Here is a 12,987-nt window from a genome sequence, read left to right on the forward strand (position 1 = left end):
TCCGTTCCTTTTTATAATATTATAAGATGTTGTACCTTTATTCTAAATCAAACTATGGAAAGTTTGACCAAGTTTTTAGTAAAATCTACAAATATCTACAATATCGAATAAGATTTAAGATGTTTGCGTTAGGACAAAATCAGAACATCTTATATAAAAGAAACAAAGGGGTTATAATTAACACACTGAAAAATCTAGTTTCCGAATCCGAGTCTGACTTTACAAGGTGAATGCTCTGCTGTCATCGATCTATGACGCGGACGTCATGCTGGGGTATGATTCTGAACACAGAAGATTTACATGTTGCGGTACTCCAACTTTGCTTAGTAACAATTTGCACAAAGTAAACTACTCCCTCTTCCAAAATATAAGACATTGTAGTTTTGTCGTAAATGAAGCTTTTAAAATTTGACAAAGGTTATAGGAAAACGTACCAATATCTACGATATCAAATAAGTAACTATAAAGATACATCTCATCACTCATTTAATAAAACTAATTTATAATTGTAGACGTTGGTAAATTATTCTATAACTTGGTCAAACTTTCAGAAATTGGACTTTCGACAAAGTTAGAACATGTTACAATTTAGAACAGAGGGAGAGTACCAGTTAATTAGGATGTGGACCATGGATCATCGTAGATTGGACCTGCAGGTGGTTTGGAGCTACGGATTTTCATGTGATTATGAGTCTTACAAAATGGCAAGTGTCATATATCCGTTTCGGGGTTCCTTCTAGACATGGGCATTGATTCCGGCCGTTGGGTTTTGATACAATCTGTTCTAATCTGGCCGTTGGCCTGTTGCATATCTGTCATGCCGGCGGAGAAGAGTCGTATGATGGGAATTTGATTGTATTGGAGATTATGACTTCTATGTCATTTCCTTAACTTTTTTAGAATCATCATTTGTTTTATCTCAATATATAAAGCATTATTAAGGAGTTTGGACATATGGAGATCGGCCTCCATGGAGCTCAACTTTTCAAAAGATCAAAACCATATTTAGAAGTGTAAAAAAAAAAATCTGCATATACATATATGGATGTGAAATACATGCCTTAATTTTTTTCATAAAAATAACTTAATATACTATGAGCTACTCCCTCCGTTTCATAATTCTTGTCGAAATATTACATGTATCCAGACGTTTTTTAGGAATAAATACATCCATTTTTGGGCAAATTTGAGACAAGAATTATGAAACGGAGGAGTACACAATAAATACAGAGATCTACGATACATCTACTGGAGATCCACATTGCCTTTTTTTGTGTAGAGTACAAATGAAAATGTTTCTCAACGAAATTTCATAGGTATGTATTCTCACATCCATATGTATACTAGTCACATAATTATATTCGCATAATTAACACTTTGTTTCAGCACATGCATGATAGAATTAAACGGAACAATAGCTTAATCATACAGTATTTTGTAGGAAACAGATGGATTGAAAAGAAAGCATCTGCCATGGAGACATGCTCGACCGTCCATCTTGTGGCAGCTGCATGCTATATGCTCTTGTCGTTGATGATTATTAAAGCAGCTCAATTAAAAGATTAAGCTGATGCCGGCGGAGGTCATGGACTCGGCGATGAAGGCGTTGGCGGCCTCCGACGGGTGCACGCCGTCGAAGTAGACGTAGCTGCTGGCGTTCCGGCACATCCCGGGGCCCTTGGTGGCACCCGGGTTGCAGAGGTACACCCTGGTGGCCTTATCCCCCGTCCTGCAGCACGTCTTCCTGGCCTCCGAGAAGCCCTGCGCAGCAGGCGCCTCCGAGAGGGCGAGGAGCGGCGTGTAGATGTCGAAGATGGCGATCTTGAGGTCCGCGTGCCGCCGTGCCAGCGCCTCCACGGTGGCGTTCAGCTTCCGGTTGAAGGTCGCGGCGTCGCCGTTGAGCCTCCGCACGCACGAGGGTCTGCCCTTGCCGTACAGCCTGATCGCTGCCGGCAGGCAGCCCAGCGGCGGCATCGACGTCACCCCGATCCGCCGTGCCCCCAGCCTATACAGCTCCTGCACTCAGAAAACATATGGATGGAGGTGAGTCGGTGGCGGTCGGTGACGGCGATCGGCGTATTGGTTGAGCATTGAGCGTACGGCGGCGAAGCCAGAGAAGATGCCGACGAGGAGGTCGCAGTAGCGGGGGACGTCGTAGCGGGCGGAGAGGGAGGCGTTGTGGTAGTAGTTCTGGAGGAAGTCGCCGGTGCCGGTGCTGACGACGTACAGCGCGTCAGCCAGGATGGAGCGCGCCTTGCGGCGGCCGGCCACCGCGGCCAGCTTCGTCTGGTACTCCTTGTAGTACTTGAGCTGCTGGCTCAACGTGATCGCATCCTACATATATGCAGCCATTCAGTTAAGAGCACGTCGAAATCAAGCTGCTTGCTCCGTTTGCTAGAAATCAAGTTTTCATATGATTATACTTACATACATGGCGGCTGTGTCGTCGGCGTAGCTGGACGCCGCGGAGCCGAAGTTGGCGCCGGCGAGGAGGTTCTTCCCCGACGCCAGCGGGCTGAGGTACGGCGGCGCGTAGCTCACGAACCCCAGCGATTCAGCTGCAATTATAAGTTAGTTACTTACAGCCTAGCTAAGAATGAAAGCTGTTTGTTTATTTGCAGGATATGCAGCATGTGTGAACAACGTAAGACGTACCGGTGATGTCGGAGACGATCTTGCCGTCGGAGAACCTGCCGGTGGCCCGGTGGCGCCGGAAGTTGTCGCCGTAGGGCGCGTAGTTGGCCTTGAAGACGGCGCCGGGGAGGTAGTTGTTGTTGCCGACGTCGATGGTCGAGTCACCAAACAAGATCATCGCCGGCACGAGCGGCTGGGCTTGGACGCCGCCGCCGTTGGTCGCCAAGGAGAGGAGCAGAGACAGCCCCAGCAGCTTCACTACTAGCCTCCGTTGCATGTCCTCTTCGCCCCTCATCAGCTTCACTACTAGCCTCCGTTGCATGTCCTCTTCGCCCCTCATCAGCTTCACTACTAGCCTCCGTTGCATGTCCTCCTCACCCCTCATCAGCGAAGAAGCTGACATGCTGTTTAATTCTGGACTAGAACTGCACCGATAGTGTCGTATATATAGCAACCATAACTGGCAAAGTGGCAAGGCAAAACCCATTATTAGTACGGGAAATCTATATAGAGCACACCCGTCTACTCCTACTCCTTGTTTCGAAAAGGAAACCCAGCAAGTACCCAATTAACCTATGATCATCTAATTGTGTGAATTGGTCCATTAGATCTAGCCCTGATGGATGGCATCTTCTACGTTTGCCACATATGTCCAACTTTTAGACCATTCTTTAAATTTTATGCAAATACAGCGATACAGTCATCCAGAAAATGCATGATTTCTTTCTTCCCTTCTTTTTCCACCGCTCTTGAGTCGATCGAGTACTGCAAGATTTCAGACAATTAATACCAAGATGACCTGAATGTTGTCATCCGCAGGTAGACAGAGGTCTTTAAAAGCTAGCTGTCCGATGGCCGCCGTGCGAGCTGTGCCGACGTGACGGAAGACATAAATAGCTCAACTGGTGCATAAGTTGAAGAGTGACCCTCAACTGTGAACTGCCTAATGGTGACACCAACAAATGGGATCCATATCACTAACCTAGCTATATATCAGTTGCATCAGCAGCAAATTCACTCTGCAAAACACTACTCCTAGCTCGATCGTTCCAAAATACATGATTTTTTCGACATAACCGTAGATCTTCTTTAAGAGTTATAACATGTTTTTCATGACTATGCGTACCACTGGAACTTTGGAAACAGAGCAGTACTAGTATGAAGAGGCGCAAGAAAAAATAAATGCAATGCTATCATTTGAGAAAATAAAAGGCAAAGGACGTAGAAGTGAACCAAGTGATGGTGGGCCAATATGATGTGTACGGGACCAAATACACACCCACATACATAGTTATAAAAGAACTAGTTGGGCTAGAAGGGCCACGGCCCACCCTATACCCAATATAGCTGTGAGCGATCAACAAGACCCTGATGCATGAACAAGACCGTGCCCTTCGACCACATTGATGCATGCGCCCAAGCTTGAGATCAAAAGAAAAGAAGTTAAATTAGTTCAAAGAACAAGCCAGAGTCTAAATATGTGCAAATGAACAAAGACAAGCCCATGGGGGCAGCCAACTGCCCTTCAAGGTTTTCCTTGACTGTCAGCTAGTACTCAGTCCATGGAGTATATGCTATCTATCCTTTCCTCACAGAGAAGTTCTCCGTTCTCTTACCTTGCACCAAATATCTGCAGAAACCAATCCAACCATGGAGCATCCACACAAGGCTGCCTGGCAGAAGATCGTCATCTCGCTCCACTCAATCCATGAGATCTTGGAGAATATCATGGACAGAGGTTCAGAAGACAAAGTCGACAGGATCTCCGAGCACCTGAATCTCGATCCAAAGGATGAACTGAAATTTCTGGCCAGTGAGGCTCGTAAGGTTCATGAGATAGCCAAGGAGGTGGAGTTCAAGCTCACAGGGTGCAAGGAGAAGGGAAGGAAGGAGAAGTGCAAGATGGAGAGTATGATATCAAGCTTAATGAAGGAGAACCATGATATCAGTACCTTGCTTCAGGTTGCTATAACCGAGAAGGAGGCGGCGGAGAGTAGCCTTCGTGAGTTGAAGAGCGATGGCGATCAGAGGAAAAGCGCAATCCTGCAGATTGCTGAGAAGGGATTGCAGAAGGTTGGCTTTGGCTACATCATGGAGGTGATAAGCGGGGAACCAGAAAGAGAGGACATGAGCAGCTCCAGTTCCAGTGCAGCGTCTAATGGAAGGGATAGTGAACAAGAGGTTGTCAGTCTGGTAAATAGTTGTACATCCCTCCTCACTGGCTGGTATAACTTCATCTTTATGAAGCCATTTGCAATGGTGCTGTGGCTTACAAGCTTAGATAGTATACATATGCACTTACTATAAAATAAAATGAACTCCGTAGTTGTAATTTGTGAAACCCTCATTGCACAATCTCTATTTTATGATCATACACTGGACTAGAAACCATTGATCATGTTATGTCCACAAGTTGGCCAACTAAAACCATTCCCCACAGGAAAACTCATCAGCTAATAAACTCATTCAAGTTGTTTCCTCTCAGGCTTCAATGGTTGGAAAGACACTGAAAAATCTGCATCATGAGATCAGTGACCTCAGACAGGCCTTGGACGAGTCCAGGTAAAACTAAGAAAGTAGTTGACCAAAGACAACTAAGATTAGAACTTTTGATGGACTACTCTCAAGGGCCATCCTGTAATCTATGCTAACTGATATATCAAACTGCTCCAACAGATCAGATTGTGATCATCTGCATCTCCTCACTGCTGAACAGTATCAGAAGATAATCAAACATGAGTCACACATACAGGATTTGGAAGAACGAGAAAACTTCCTAGTGCACAGAGTATAAACACATAATATATATTTTATATAGTTTATAATTTTGCTAGACATGTAATTGAGAAGGACCTGAAGTCTCCTTTTCAATGCCTAAGGTGGAAGAGATCACTGTAGGGATAAAAGAAGTAGAACAGGAGGCCACAAGATGGAGAGAGGCATGCGAGTTGGAGGTAGAAGCTGGAAAAGCTGCCATAAAAGAGCTCAATCAGGAGGTAACCCAAAAGCTGCCTAAAATGTTTCTCTTGATGGCATGAGATGCGCTTATCAGACTTGTAAATAACTACTGAACATAACTAAGTTTGAGAAGTGATATGATGTTTCTTCAAAGTAATTAGACTAAATAATTTAAAGGAATACAACCTGATATATTTTCATTAATTTGGAAAATCATGTCTGAAATCCTTCAGTTTGCAGTAACAGTACTTGGTGAAAAACGTCACCGATGATACCTTTTATAAAGCACAATATCAAAACTATATTAATATTATCACTCCCATTTATCAAAGGAGCTGTAAATGTTCTGTACCTTTTCAGGTGACCTTACTCAGAGAAGAACTGCGAAGGGTAAAAGCCAACTTGGAGGCTGCAAACAGTAAGCTAGAGCTAAAAGAGAAATTAGCGGCCAGTGCAATGGCAGCACAAGCTGCTGCAGATGCATGCCTCAAGCTTGCTGACAGTAGATCTGCTGGGCTACAACAAAGGATAGAAGAGTTGACAAGGCAAATAGAGCAAGAAGATGTACATGCAAGAAAGGTGCGGAAAAGTGCTCGCAGAGGTATAAGATATGTCTGCTGGCCTTGGCAGCGACTACGAGTCATATCAGCATCCTCTCGTGCTAGGACATGGTTTGTTGATCAGAACGGTAGATTGTTACCAGGGACAGAAGCACTACTTCAAACAAGGATCTGACTAAGTTCTCACAATTTCTCTAGACAGCATACCTATGTTTCTTATGAAGTAAGTCCATGTGGTCTTGTCATTGTTTCATAAGAATTGTTTGATGTTTCATACTTACCGGGTCTGTGCAGCAGCAGCAGCAGCACCTGGCGTGGCTCATCCATCAATTGGAAGCCTGAAATTTATTGATAACATCAGGAACATAAAAAACCTTAGCCTCAAAAACACATATGCTACATATACTCTTCAGGTTCATCTTAAAATATGGACTCACCCACCTTTCATTTCTGAATTGATTTCCCTGAAGAAAATGAAGAAACAGAAACCTAAAATATTCTTCACTTCCCATTCCAAGAACAAGAACAAACCCTGGTGCCACAGTTTATCTCAATCTAGGAGCATGACATTATGTCATTATCACATATACTACATGCAAAACCTGAACACCATTGTTTTTCAAAACGATAACAGGTTCAAGAAAACAAAGGAATAACTCTTAAGCATCAGATGAACCTTTAAACAGCCATTCTGGAGAAACAATGTTTCATATTTATTTCCATACACCAATTTAGGAGCCGAAAACAAATTTCTGATCAGAGTAAATACAACTTCGGCAGGAAGTTGCGATAGTTGGAGCAGAAATTCCAACTAGAATAGCACATTCATTCAACACCAGAAGGACAACACAGGAATTTCAGAAATCGAATTATCAGTTAACATTATCCAGTATAGCTATCCTCTAACATAGCAAAGACACATTAAAGGGTGTAAGTACATGGTGATATAATATTCATATGGTCCATGCACGCAATTTCTCACTTCGCCTTCTTCCCTAATGGCATGGAAGTAACAGAAGGCATTGCCCTCTTCTTGCTAAAGGCACTGGTTCTGCCTTGGGGCTCACCACTATCATCATCACTAGACTCATTCACCGCCTGAGCGTTTTTATTCTCCTCCTCCGCAGATCTTCTCTTCTGAGCATTCACCTTCCCGAGCAACCTCCTCTCAACCGGATCAGTGGGCGCTGCACGCTTTAGATTAGGTGCCACTTTAGCACCAAGACCAAGCCTGCAACAAAATAATGTCAGCCTCATAACCAATTATCCATGAATTCTAACAAGACGAACTAATGAATTATACCCAGACGGACGACCCTCAAAATCCTTATCGTTGAGTTCATCAGGCTCCGCTGCACTCATTTTGTCCACCCATGTCTGGGCCTGAGAATGATTTATGGAATGGGTGAGTATGTCTGAATTCCATCAAAGACTCCACGAACACAGTAACAAAACCTATACGGCATGGATAGCCATGGAGGCGGATGCTTCTCGACACAGAGATACAGCATCCATCGCTTCCAAGTAAATAATTACCTAAATAGAAAACAGCCGCTGCAGTTGTATACACAAACCATAGCTCACCTAATCTAAGCACAGAGGATTGAATCGAAGCTAGGAGGAAACAGGGGAAGAGTAAGGAGGAGGAACCGAGGGGAATTAGAAGCGGAGCTCACCAGCTTGAGGGCCTTGCTGAGCGTGACCACCTTCGGGAGCGGGGCCTTCTTCTCCGGCGGCGGGTTGTTCTTCTCCGACGGCTGCTCCGTCGCCATCGCTCGCAGAGCTGAGCGCAGACCCGAAGCAGGGGATTGGGCGGCGGCTCCGCTGTGGGCGCGTGGTTCCGCAAGCGTAGACCGCAGGCCGCAGATCCAATGACAAGTTGTTACTGGGCCGGCCCACGAAGTTGTTATCGGCTATTGGGCGAGTGGGTGAGAGCGGCGGCGTGGTCCGGGAGTCGCTCGCACTAACTTGCGCTAGGTGTGGGAGTTATGGGCCGGGCCTGGGAGAGGAGAGAGCTGGGCCGGCCTGAGCATGGTTTTCGGGTAAACCCGAACTAACTGAGGTAAATTCTTTCGAATTCTCAAAAAAAAAAGGTACGCCAGAATTACTTGTCGAAATATTACATATATCTAGACGCTTTTTAAACATAAATACATTTATATTTGGACAAATTTGAGAATGGTAATATGGTTCGGAGGGAGTAAATTTTTTCGCTCAAAAAAGAAAAAAAAAGACTGGGGTAAATTCAGGACACGCACAGAATCCTGATCCATCGTACACGCAGGTGGGCAGCCTGTCTGCATGCAACACTAATTATCTGGACACTTCTTAAAAATAGATACATTTATTTTTTGAAAAATTTGAAAAAAATATTATGAAACGGTGAAAGTATTTTCGTAATAAACCTGATTCGGACATGTTGGTCCTTGCCGGCCGGTGGATACTCGCCCGTATTTGGCCGGACAAGCGGTGATATCTGTATCCATATACCGATATGTTCCCAAGTCTATATGCCTGAGAGTGTTGCCTTGGTAATTGGAGAAAAATCTTATGCGACCAGGGTCGCTCCCTCCACGCACTGGACCCGATGGAGCGTCGTTCGATCAAATCAGGAATCATGCGCAACTGCCCTCTGGTTTGCTCCATCACTTTGTGAAATCCAGACGGTTGCAGTGCTAGCTAGTTCCACGTGGCTCTCAATCGATCGGGTCCAGGAGCGACCCAGGTCCCATATGATTTTTTTTCCATGGTAATTTGGCTCCAACAGGCCGTCATGACAGCCGTTCTTCCTATGTGTATACTGTCTATCTACATTTTTTTAAGAACTCTTTTACGGTATACCGGATTTAATATGAACCGTTTATTTGTCCCGATCTAATGGCTACCATTGCGTGGTACTCCACCTCAATCCCAAAGAGCACTGAGTCAAAAAACTAGGAAGTACTTCGAATTGGATGGCAAACTTGTAATTACACAAGGTTACTTTGGTTTTTTCCTTACGTCAATCGGATTTCGTTTGCAATTAAGACAAATAGAAAATATTTGTTCTCTTCATTCGTGATCTAATCCACGCGCCGGCGGAGGGACGAGACCGCTGTGGCCTCAAGTGCTCCTGCGCCGGCTGAGGGGACGAGGCCGCCGCCTCAAGGGGCGTTGCGCCGCCGGCTCCTCCGTTGAACACGCCGTCACAGTGCCGTGTCATAAGAACTTCTGGATTAAACAAAAGTTGGGCAAGAAGATGCGCTAGAACAGCCTGCGTGGCTGCGCCCCCATCTCCTACTCGATTGGCATGCGCGAGCGGCCGAGCGCAGGCACTGGCACAATAGGAAGATTGAGTACTACCTTCTAAGCATTGAGGAGAGACACCGGATGCTACTGCTTGGAGAAGGATCTAGGGTTTATGAATCGCCTGTGATGATGGAATTTTGCTTTTAATATTTACCACGTTTTAAGACATTCTTAGTTGTGCTTATAGCGTACTGATATCATCATAATTCGCTGATTAAAGAACACTTTGATCCAAAAAGGAGAGAGAAAGGATCGGGGATTGTATCACCTGATTGATCATTTCGTTCCAGCAACTGCAATGCAGGCGGCCAAATTGGTTGCAGGTTTGCGGGCGGCAGAGATGGAATTAATTGACTATTAGGTTAAATAAAAAAGAGTTCTCTAATCACTAAAAAATATTAATGTCCATGTTGTCCTTTTAAATCAATGGTCAGATTTAGTTGGTACTCCAAGCCACCTATATGAAGTACAGGGTACAGTAAAAACCAAGCCACGCAAATCTGCACCCAAATATATATCCAAACCAAGCCAAGCCAAGCCAAGCCACGCATCCCCGTCACACTCGCATACATATTACATACAGCCTCCATTCTCCAGCCTTCGCTGTCAACCAGCCAGCAGCCAACCAACTGGCGCCTTTTTATTTCATTTCTATACACCTGAAGCACATGTGCCATACATGTACAGCACATGTATTAGCTGCCCGAGACATGTGATGAAGAGCTAGCAGACATAGGTTCTAGCTACGGATATAAACGGGATCCCGTGAAAGATTTATTTCTGGTTCAATTCTTAAATTTTTTGTACAAATTTTTGCTTAAAATTCAAATGGGAGATTCGAAAATTGAACTAGTTAAGTAGCTAGGCTGTTCGCGGATTCCTTTTGCATTCCTAGTTATAGCTAGTAGTGACTGAATCATGTAACCAACATGTTGATCTCCTCGACGAATGAATCCACGATCACTCTGTTGGCCGCCTCGGAGGGATGTACAGAGTCCCAGTGCACATACGTCGCCGCGTCCCGGCATGTCCCAACGGAGAATGAGTTGCAGAGAAACACCGTCAGCTCCACCTTGCCCGTCGCACAGCATCCCAGCCTCGCCTCCGTGAACCCTAACAATCAACACACTTCTTCCTTTAATTTGAGCTTGAACAATGGAAAAAGGACATCGATCCTACATATACACGTACCTTGTGACTCAGGGGAGGTGGCAAGGCTGTGCCATGGCGTGTAGACGTCGAGAACCGCAATCTTGAGATCATGGTGCCGCCGCGACAACGAATCGACGGCCGTGTTGAGCTTGTGGATATACCTAAGCGCGTCGTCGTCGAGCCTCGGCACGCAGCTGCTGCTCCCGAGGCCAAACACGGTGATCGCCAAGGGAGCGCAGCCCAGCGGTGCCAACGACAAGACGCCCACACGCCGTGCTCCCATGCCATACAGTTGCTAATATACAGTTGTTGGTTCAAGTTTTTTCAGATCATCTTGATATATATTAACAACATGAAGAAAGTTAACGTCGGAGGGAACTGAAGATGCTGCCCGCTTACCGTGACGGTGTTGGTGAAGATGCCGATGAGGCGGTCGGAGAACTGGTCGGCGGTCTGGGTCGAGAAGAGCAAAGGGTTGATGTAGTAGTTGAAGCCGAAATCATTGGAGCCGGCGCTGATGATGTAGAGTGAGTTGGAGACGATAGACTGAGCCTGTTGCCTGCTCCCGGCCACCGCTGCCAGCTTCGAACGGTACTCTTTGAAGTGCTCCAATTGTTGGGACAAAGGGATCACATGCTACACGCGTGCGCCACACGATCGATCCATGTAACCGGCCAATACAACACGAGGATATATAGCTTCTCAACTGTGCCAAATTAAGCTTGATGAAGTATTTGTGATATACTTACATACATGAGTGCCGTGGGATCGTAGTAGCCGGATCCAGCAGACGCGAAGTTGGCCCCAAGAAGAAGGTTCTTCCCCGACGCCTCCGGGCTGAGATATGCAGGAGGAGATACACTAAACCCCAGCTTTTCACCTGCAACCACACAAGTATATATAACACAAGGGACATACATACATAACATCTAGCTTGTTAACCACATCCAGAGTTTTCAGTAGTACTACAGAAATTAATGGCCAAACAATTTAAGGTATAGTGAAACCTATGAAATCGCTTATCAGCTTGCCGTTCCCGAATCTCCCTGTGGCGACATGGTCCTCCTGGAAGTCCCTGCCGTAGGGAGACAGGTTTGCCTTCACGATGGTGTTGATGTAGTCGTTGTTCCCTACGTCGACCAGGGAGTCGCCGAAGAACATGATCGCCGGTACCCGCGGCGGACGACGGTCTTCGCCTGCTGCGTGTGGTCCGGTCAAAACGAAGACGGCGAGCTGGAGCACCACCAAGCAGCACCTCAGCGCCATTGGGGGCTCTTGTGGACTGTAGAACAGAAGCGCCCTAGCTCTAGCTAATTAGAGTTTGCTAGCTGAAACTGTTAATTAGATCCGTGATCTTTATACAAGTGTCAAGTGTTGTTATCTCCTTGTTTTCAAACAAAACGCTGGTGGTCGTAAGAGGCGTGTGAATAAGTTATGAGATTAATGCGACGAGATAAGTCTTGTACTCTCGATCTATTGAGCTTGTCTACTTTTGCCTTGATTATTCACCGTTAGTATTTTGGAACTCGATCTAGGAAACTAATACACTTCTAGTATGACAACCCTCGACTGCAACCATTTATTAGGTTTGACAGGACAAGTAATTAAGTAAATTAACATAGCGCGTGATGTTACTAAGCACAATCGCGCGTGCCAAGGAAAACAAATTAAAGCACAACATCGATAAGAATTCCAAGGCGATTTCTTCACTTGTATTGCCCTGATACAAGATACAACAGAGATCAATTAAGAGTTCAGTACTGTACAACAGCAACCAAAGTAGCTAAAGACTTTGACACGGCAATTAAACCAACCAACACCAAACAACTTGCTATATATGGCTGAGATTAGAGTTACGTGGAAAAACTTACTTACCCCTAGAGATGTGGCTCACCGACGGAAAAATCTTTTTTTCCTTCAAACCACTAGCCGCAAATAGTGTGCTTTTGTGAAATTAACGTACAAACATGCAAGCATGCATACCTGGTAAGTGATGGCACTACCACAAAAGATGCTATCATTGTCGGACGAAATAGTGGCGTGTGGCTGTGCCGCCACTGACTTCACGCCAATAATGGAGTACCATCAGTGGCGTACCCATCATGGGATCACTACAAGATTACTGTCCGCAATGTCAGCGTTGTGTACCTGGCTGAAAACGTAGCAGAGCAGCAAGTCCCAATGGGTGTTACTAGCTGGTTCTAGTGAAAGTTTATCTGGAGTATATATACCGCTGGCGGCACTGGTTAATTTGTTCTACCTATATGTTCAATAAACAGGTATATGCGTACCTAAGCTTTAGGTATGTATGCTTGCATGTTTGTACGTTAATTCCATCCATGGATGATCGAATAGTGTATGAATAACGATGACAAATACTACCTCCTCGGTTTCA

The 12,987-nt window shown here is 45.3% G+C and overlaps 4 protein-coding genes across 6 annotated transcripts; 1 reads left to right on the forward strand and 3 right to left on the reverse strand.

Moving 5' to 3' along the window:
* Nucleotides 1-1,235: 1,235 nt before the first annotated feature.
* Nucleotides 1,236-6,490, reverse strand: LOC100844526 (GDSL esterase/lipase APG). Of its 3 annotated transcripts, XM_024457042.1 has the most exons (6): nucleotides 4,251-4,340; nucleotides 3,002-3,094; nucleotides 2,656-2,956; nucleotides 2,428-2,558; nucleotides 2,101-2,334; nucleotides 1,236-2,016 (listed from the first exon to the last, which is right to left on the reverse strand). In XM_024457042.1, exons 1-6 carry the CDS (start codon nucleotides 4,323-4,325, stop codon nucleotides 1,555-1,557), a joined length of 1,296 nt encoding a protein of 431 aa, XP_024312810.1. In that variant the 5' UTR covers nucleotides 4,326-4,340; the 3' UTR covers nucleotides 1,236-1,554. The 3 variants fall into 3 exon arrangements, with proteins under 3 accessions (XP_024312810.1, XP_003561180.3, XP_024312809.1); XM_003561132.4 differs by lacking the exon at nucleotides 4,251-4,340 and adding an exon at nucleotides 6,434-6,490 and having other exon boundaries at nucleotides 2,656-3,094; XM_024457041.1 differs by having other exon boundaries at nucleotides 2,656-3,094.
* LOC100844837 (uncharacterized protein At3g49055) lies at nucleotides 4,086-6,440 on the forward strand. The gene is made up of 6 exons (XM_014897816.2): nucleotides 4,086-4,164; nucleotides 4,271-4,827; nucleotides 5,120-5,196; nucleotides 5,311-5,422; nucleotides 5,514-5,630; nucleotides 5,953-6,440. Exons 2-6 carry the CDS (start codon nucleotides 4,285-4,287, stop codon nucleotides 6,325-6,327), a joined length of 1,224 nt encoding a protein of 407 aa, XP_014753302.1. The 5' UTR covers nucleotides 4,086-4,164; nucleotides 4,271-4,284; the 3' UTR covers nucleotides 6,328-6,440.
* Nucleotides 6,491-6,931: 441 nt separating the features above from the next.
* On the reverse strand, nucleotides 6,932-7,997 carry LOC100822466. The gene is made up of 3 exons (XM_003557144.4): nucleotides 7,829-7,997; nucleotides 7,456-7,535; nucleotides 6,932-7,383 (listed from the first exon to the last, which is right to left on the reverse strand). The coding sequence occupies exons 1-3, from the start codon at nucleotides 7,922-7,924 to the stop codon at nucleotides 7,131-7,133; spliced, it is 429 nt and encodes a 142-aa protein (XP_003557192.1). The 5' UTR covers nucleotides 7,925-7,997; the 3' UTR covers nucleotides 6,932-7,130.
* Nucleotides 7,998-10,011: 2,014 nt separating this feature from the next.
* LOC100845146 (GDSL esterase/lipase APG) lies at nucleotides 10,012-12,273 on the reverse strand. The gene is made up of 5 exons (XM_003561134.4): nucleotides 11,600-12,273; nucleotides 11,342-11,472; nucleotides 10,992-11,228; nucleotides 10,632-10,887; nucleotides 10,012-10,553 (listed from the first exon to the last, which is right to left on the reverse strand). Exons 1-5 carry the CDS (start codon nucleotides 11,856-11,858, stop codon nucleotides 10,357-10,359), a joined length of 1,080 nt encoding a protein of 359 aa, XP_003561182.1. The 5' UTR covers nucleotides 11,859-12,273; the 3' UTR covers nucleotides 10,012-10,356.
* Between the last annotated feature and the right edge of the window lie 714 nt (nucleotides 12,274-12,987).

The sequence above is a fragment of the Brachypodium distachyon genome, chromosome 1 (genome assembly GCF_000005505.3).
Source record: "Brachypodium distachyon strain Bd21 chromosome 1, Brachypodium_distachyon_v3.0, whole genome shotgun sequence".
Classification (NCBI taxonomy): Eukaryota; Viridiplantae; Streptophyta; class Magnoliopsida; order Poales; family Poaceae; genus Brachypodium; species Brachypodium distachyon.

What these genes read in the sequence shown, in the direction of transcription:
- LOC100844837 (XM_014897816.2), top strand. Translation starts at nt 4,285, where the DNA reads ATGGAGCATCCACACAAGGCTGCCTGGCAGAAGATCGTCATCTCGCTC. An exon ending in CAGGCCTTGGACGAGTCCAG is followed by an intron (nt 5,197 to 5,310) that starts GTAAAACTAAGA and finishes CTGCTCCAACAG; the next exon opens with ATCAGATTGTGATCATCTGC. An exon ending in AAAACTTCCTAGTGCACAGA is followed by an intron (nt 5,423 to 5,513) that starts GTATAAACACAT and finishes TCAATGCCTAAG; the next exon opens with GTGGAAGAGATCACTGTAGG.
- LOC100845146 (XM_003561134.4), bottom strand. Translation starts at nt 11,858, where the DNA reads ATGGCGCTGAGGTGCTGCTTGGTGGTGCTCCAGCTCGCCGTCTTCGTT. An exon ending in GCTGATAAGCGATTTCATAG is followed by an intron (nt 11,473 to 11,599) that starts GTTTCACTATAC and finishes GTGTGGTTGCAG; the next exon opens with GTGAAAAGCTGGGGTTTAGT. An exon ending in ATCCCACGGCACTCATGTAT is followed by an intron (nt 11,229 to 11,341) that starts GTAAGTATATCA and finishes GCACGCGTGTAG; the next exon opens with CATGTGATCCCTTTGTCCCA.
- LOC100844526 (XM_024457041.1), bottom strand. Translation starts at nt 4,325, where the DNA reads ATGACGATCTTCTGCCAGGCAGCCTTGTGTGGATGCTCCATGGTTGGA. An exon ending in CTGCAGATATTTGGTGCAAG is followed by an intron (nt 3,095 to 4,250) that starts GTAAGAGAACGG and finishes CCACTTTGCCAG; the next exon opens with TTATGGTTGCTATATATACG. An exon ending in ACGACACAGCCGCCATGTAT is followed by an intron (nt 2,335 to 2,427) that starts GTAAGTATAATC and finishes GCATATATGTAG; the next exon opens with GATGCGATCACGTTGAGCCA.
- LOC100822466 (XM_003557144.4), bottom strand. Translation starts at nt 7,924, where the DNA reads ATGGCGACGGAGCAGCCGTCGGAGAAGAACAACCCGCCGCCGGAGAAG. An exon ending in TCAGCAAGGCCCTCAAGCTG is followed by an intron (nt 7,536 to 7,828) that starts GTGAGCTCCGCT and finishes AATCATTCTCAG; the next exon opens with GCCCAGACATGGGTGGACAA. An exon ending in TTTGAGGGTCGTCCGTCTGG is followed by an intron (nt 7,384 to 7,455) that starts GTATAATTCATT and finishes ATTTTGTTGCAG; the next exon opens with GCTTGGTCTTGGTGCTAAAG.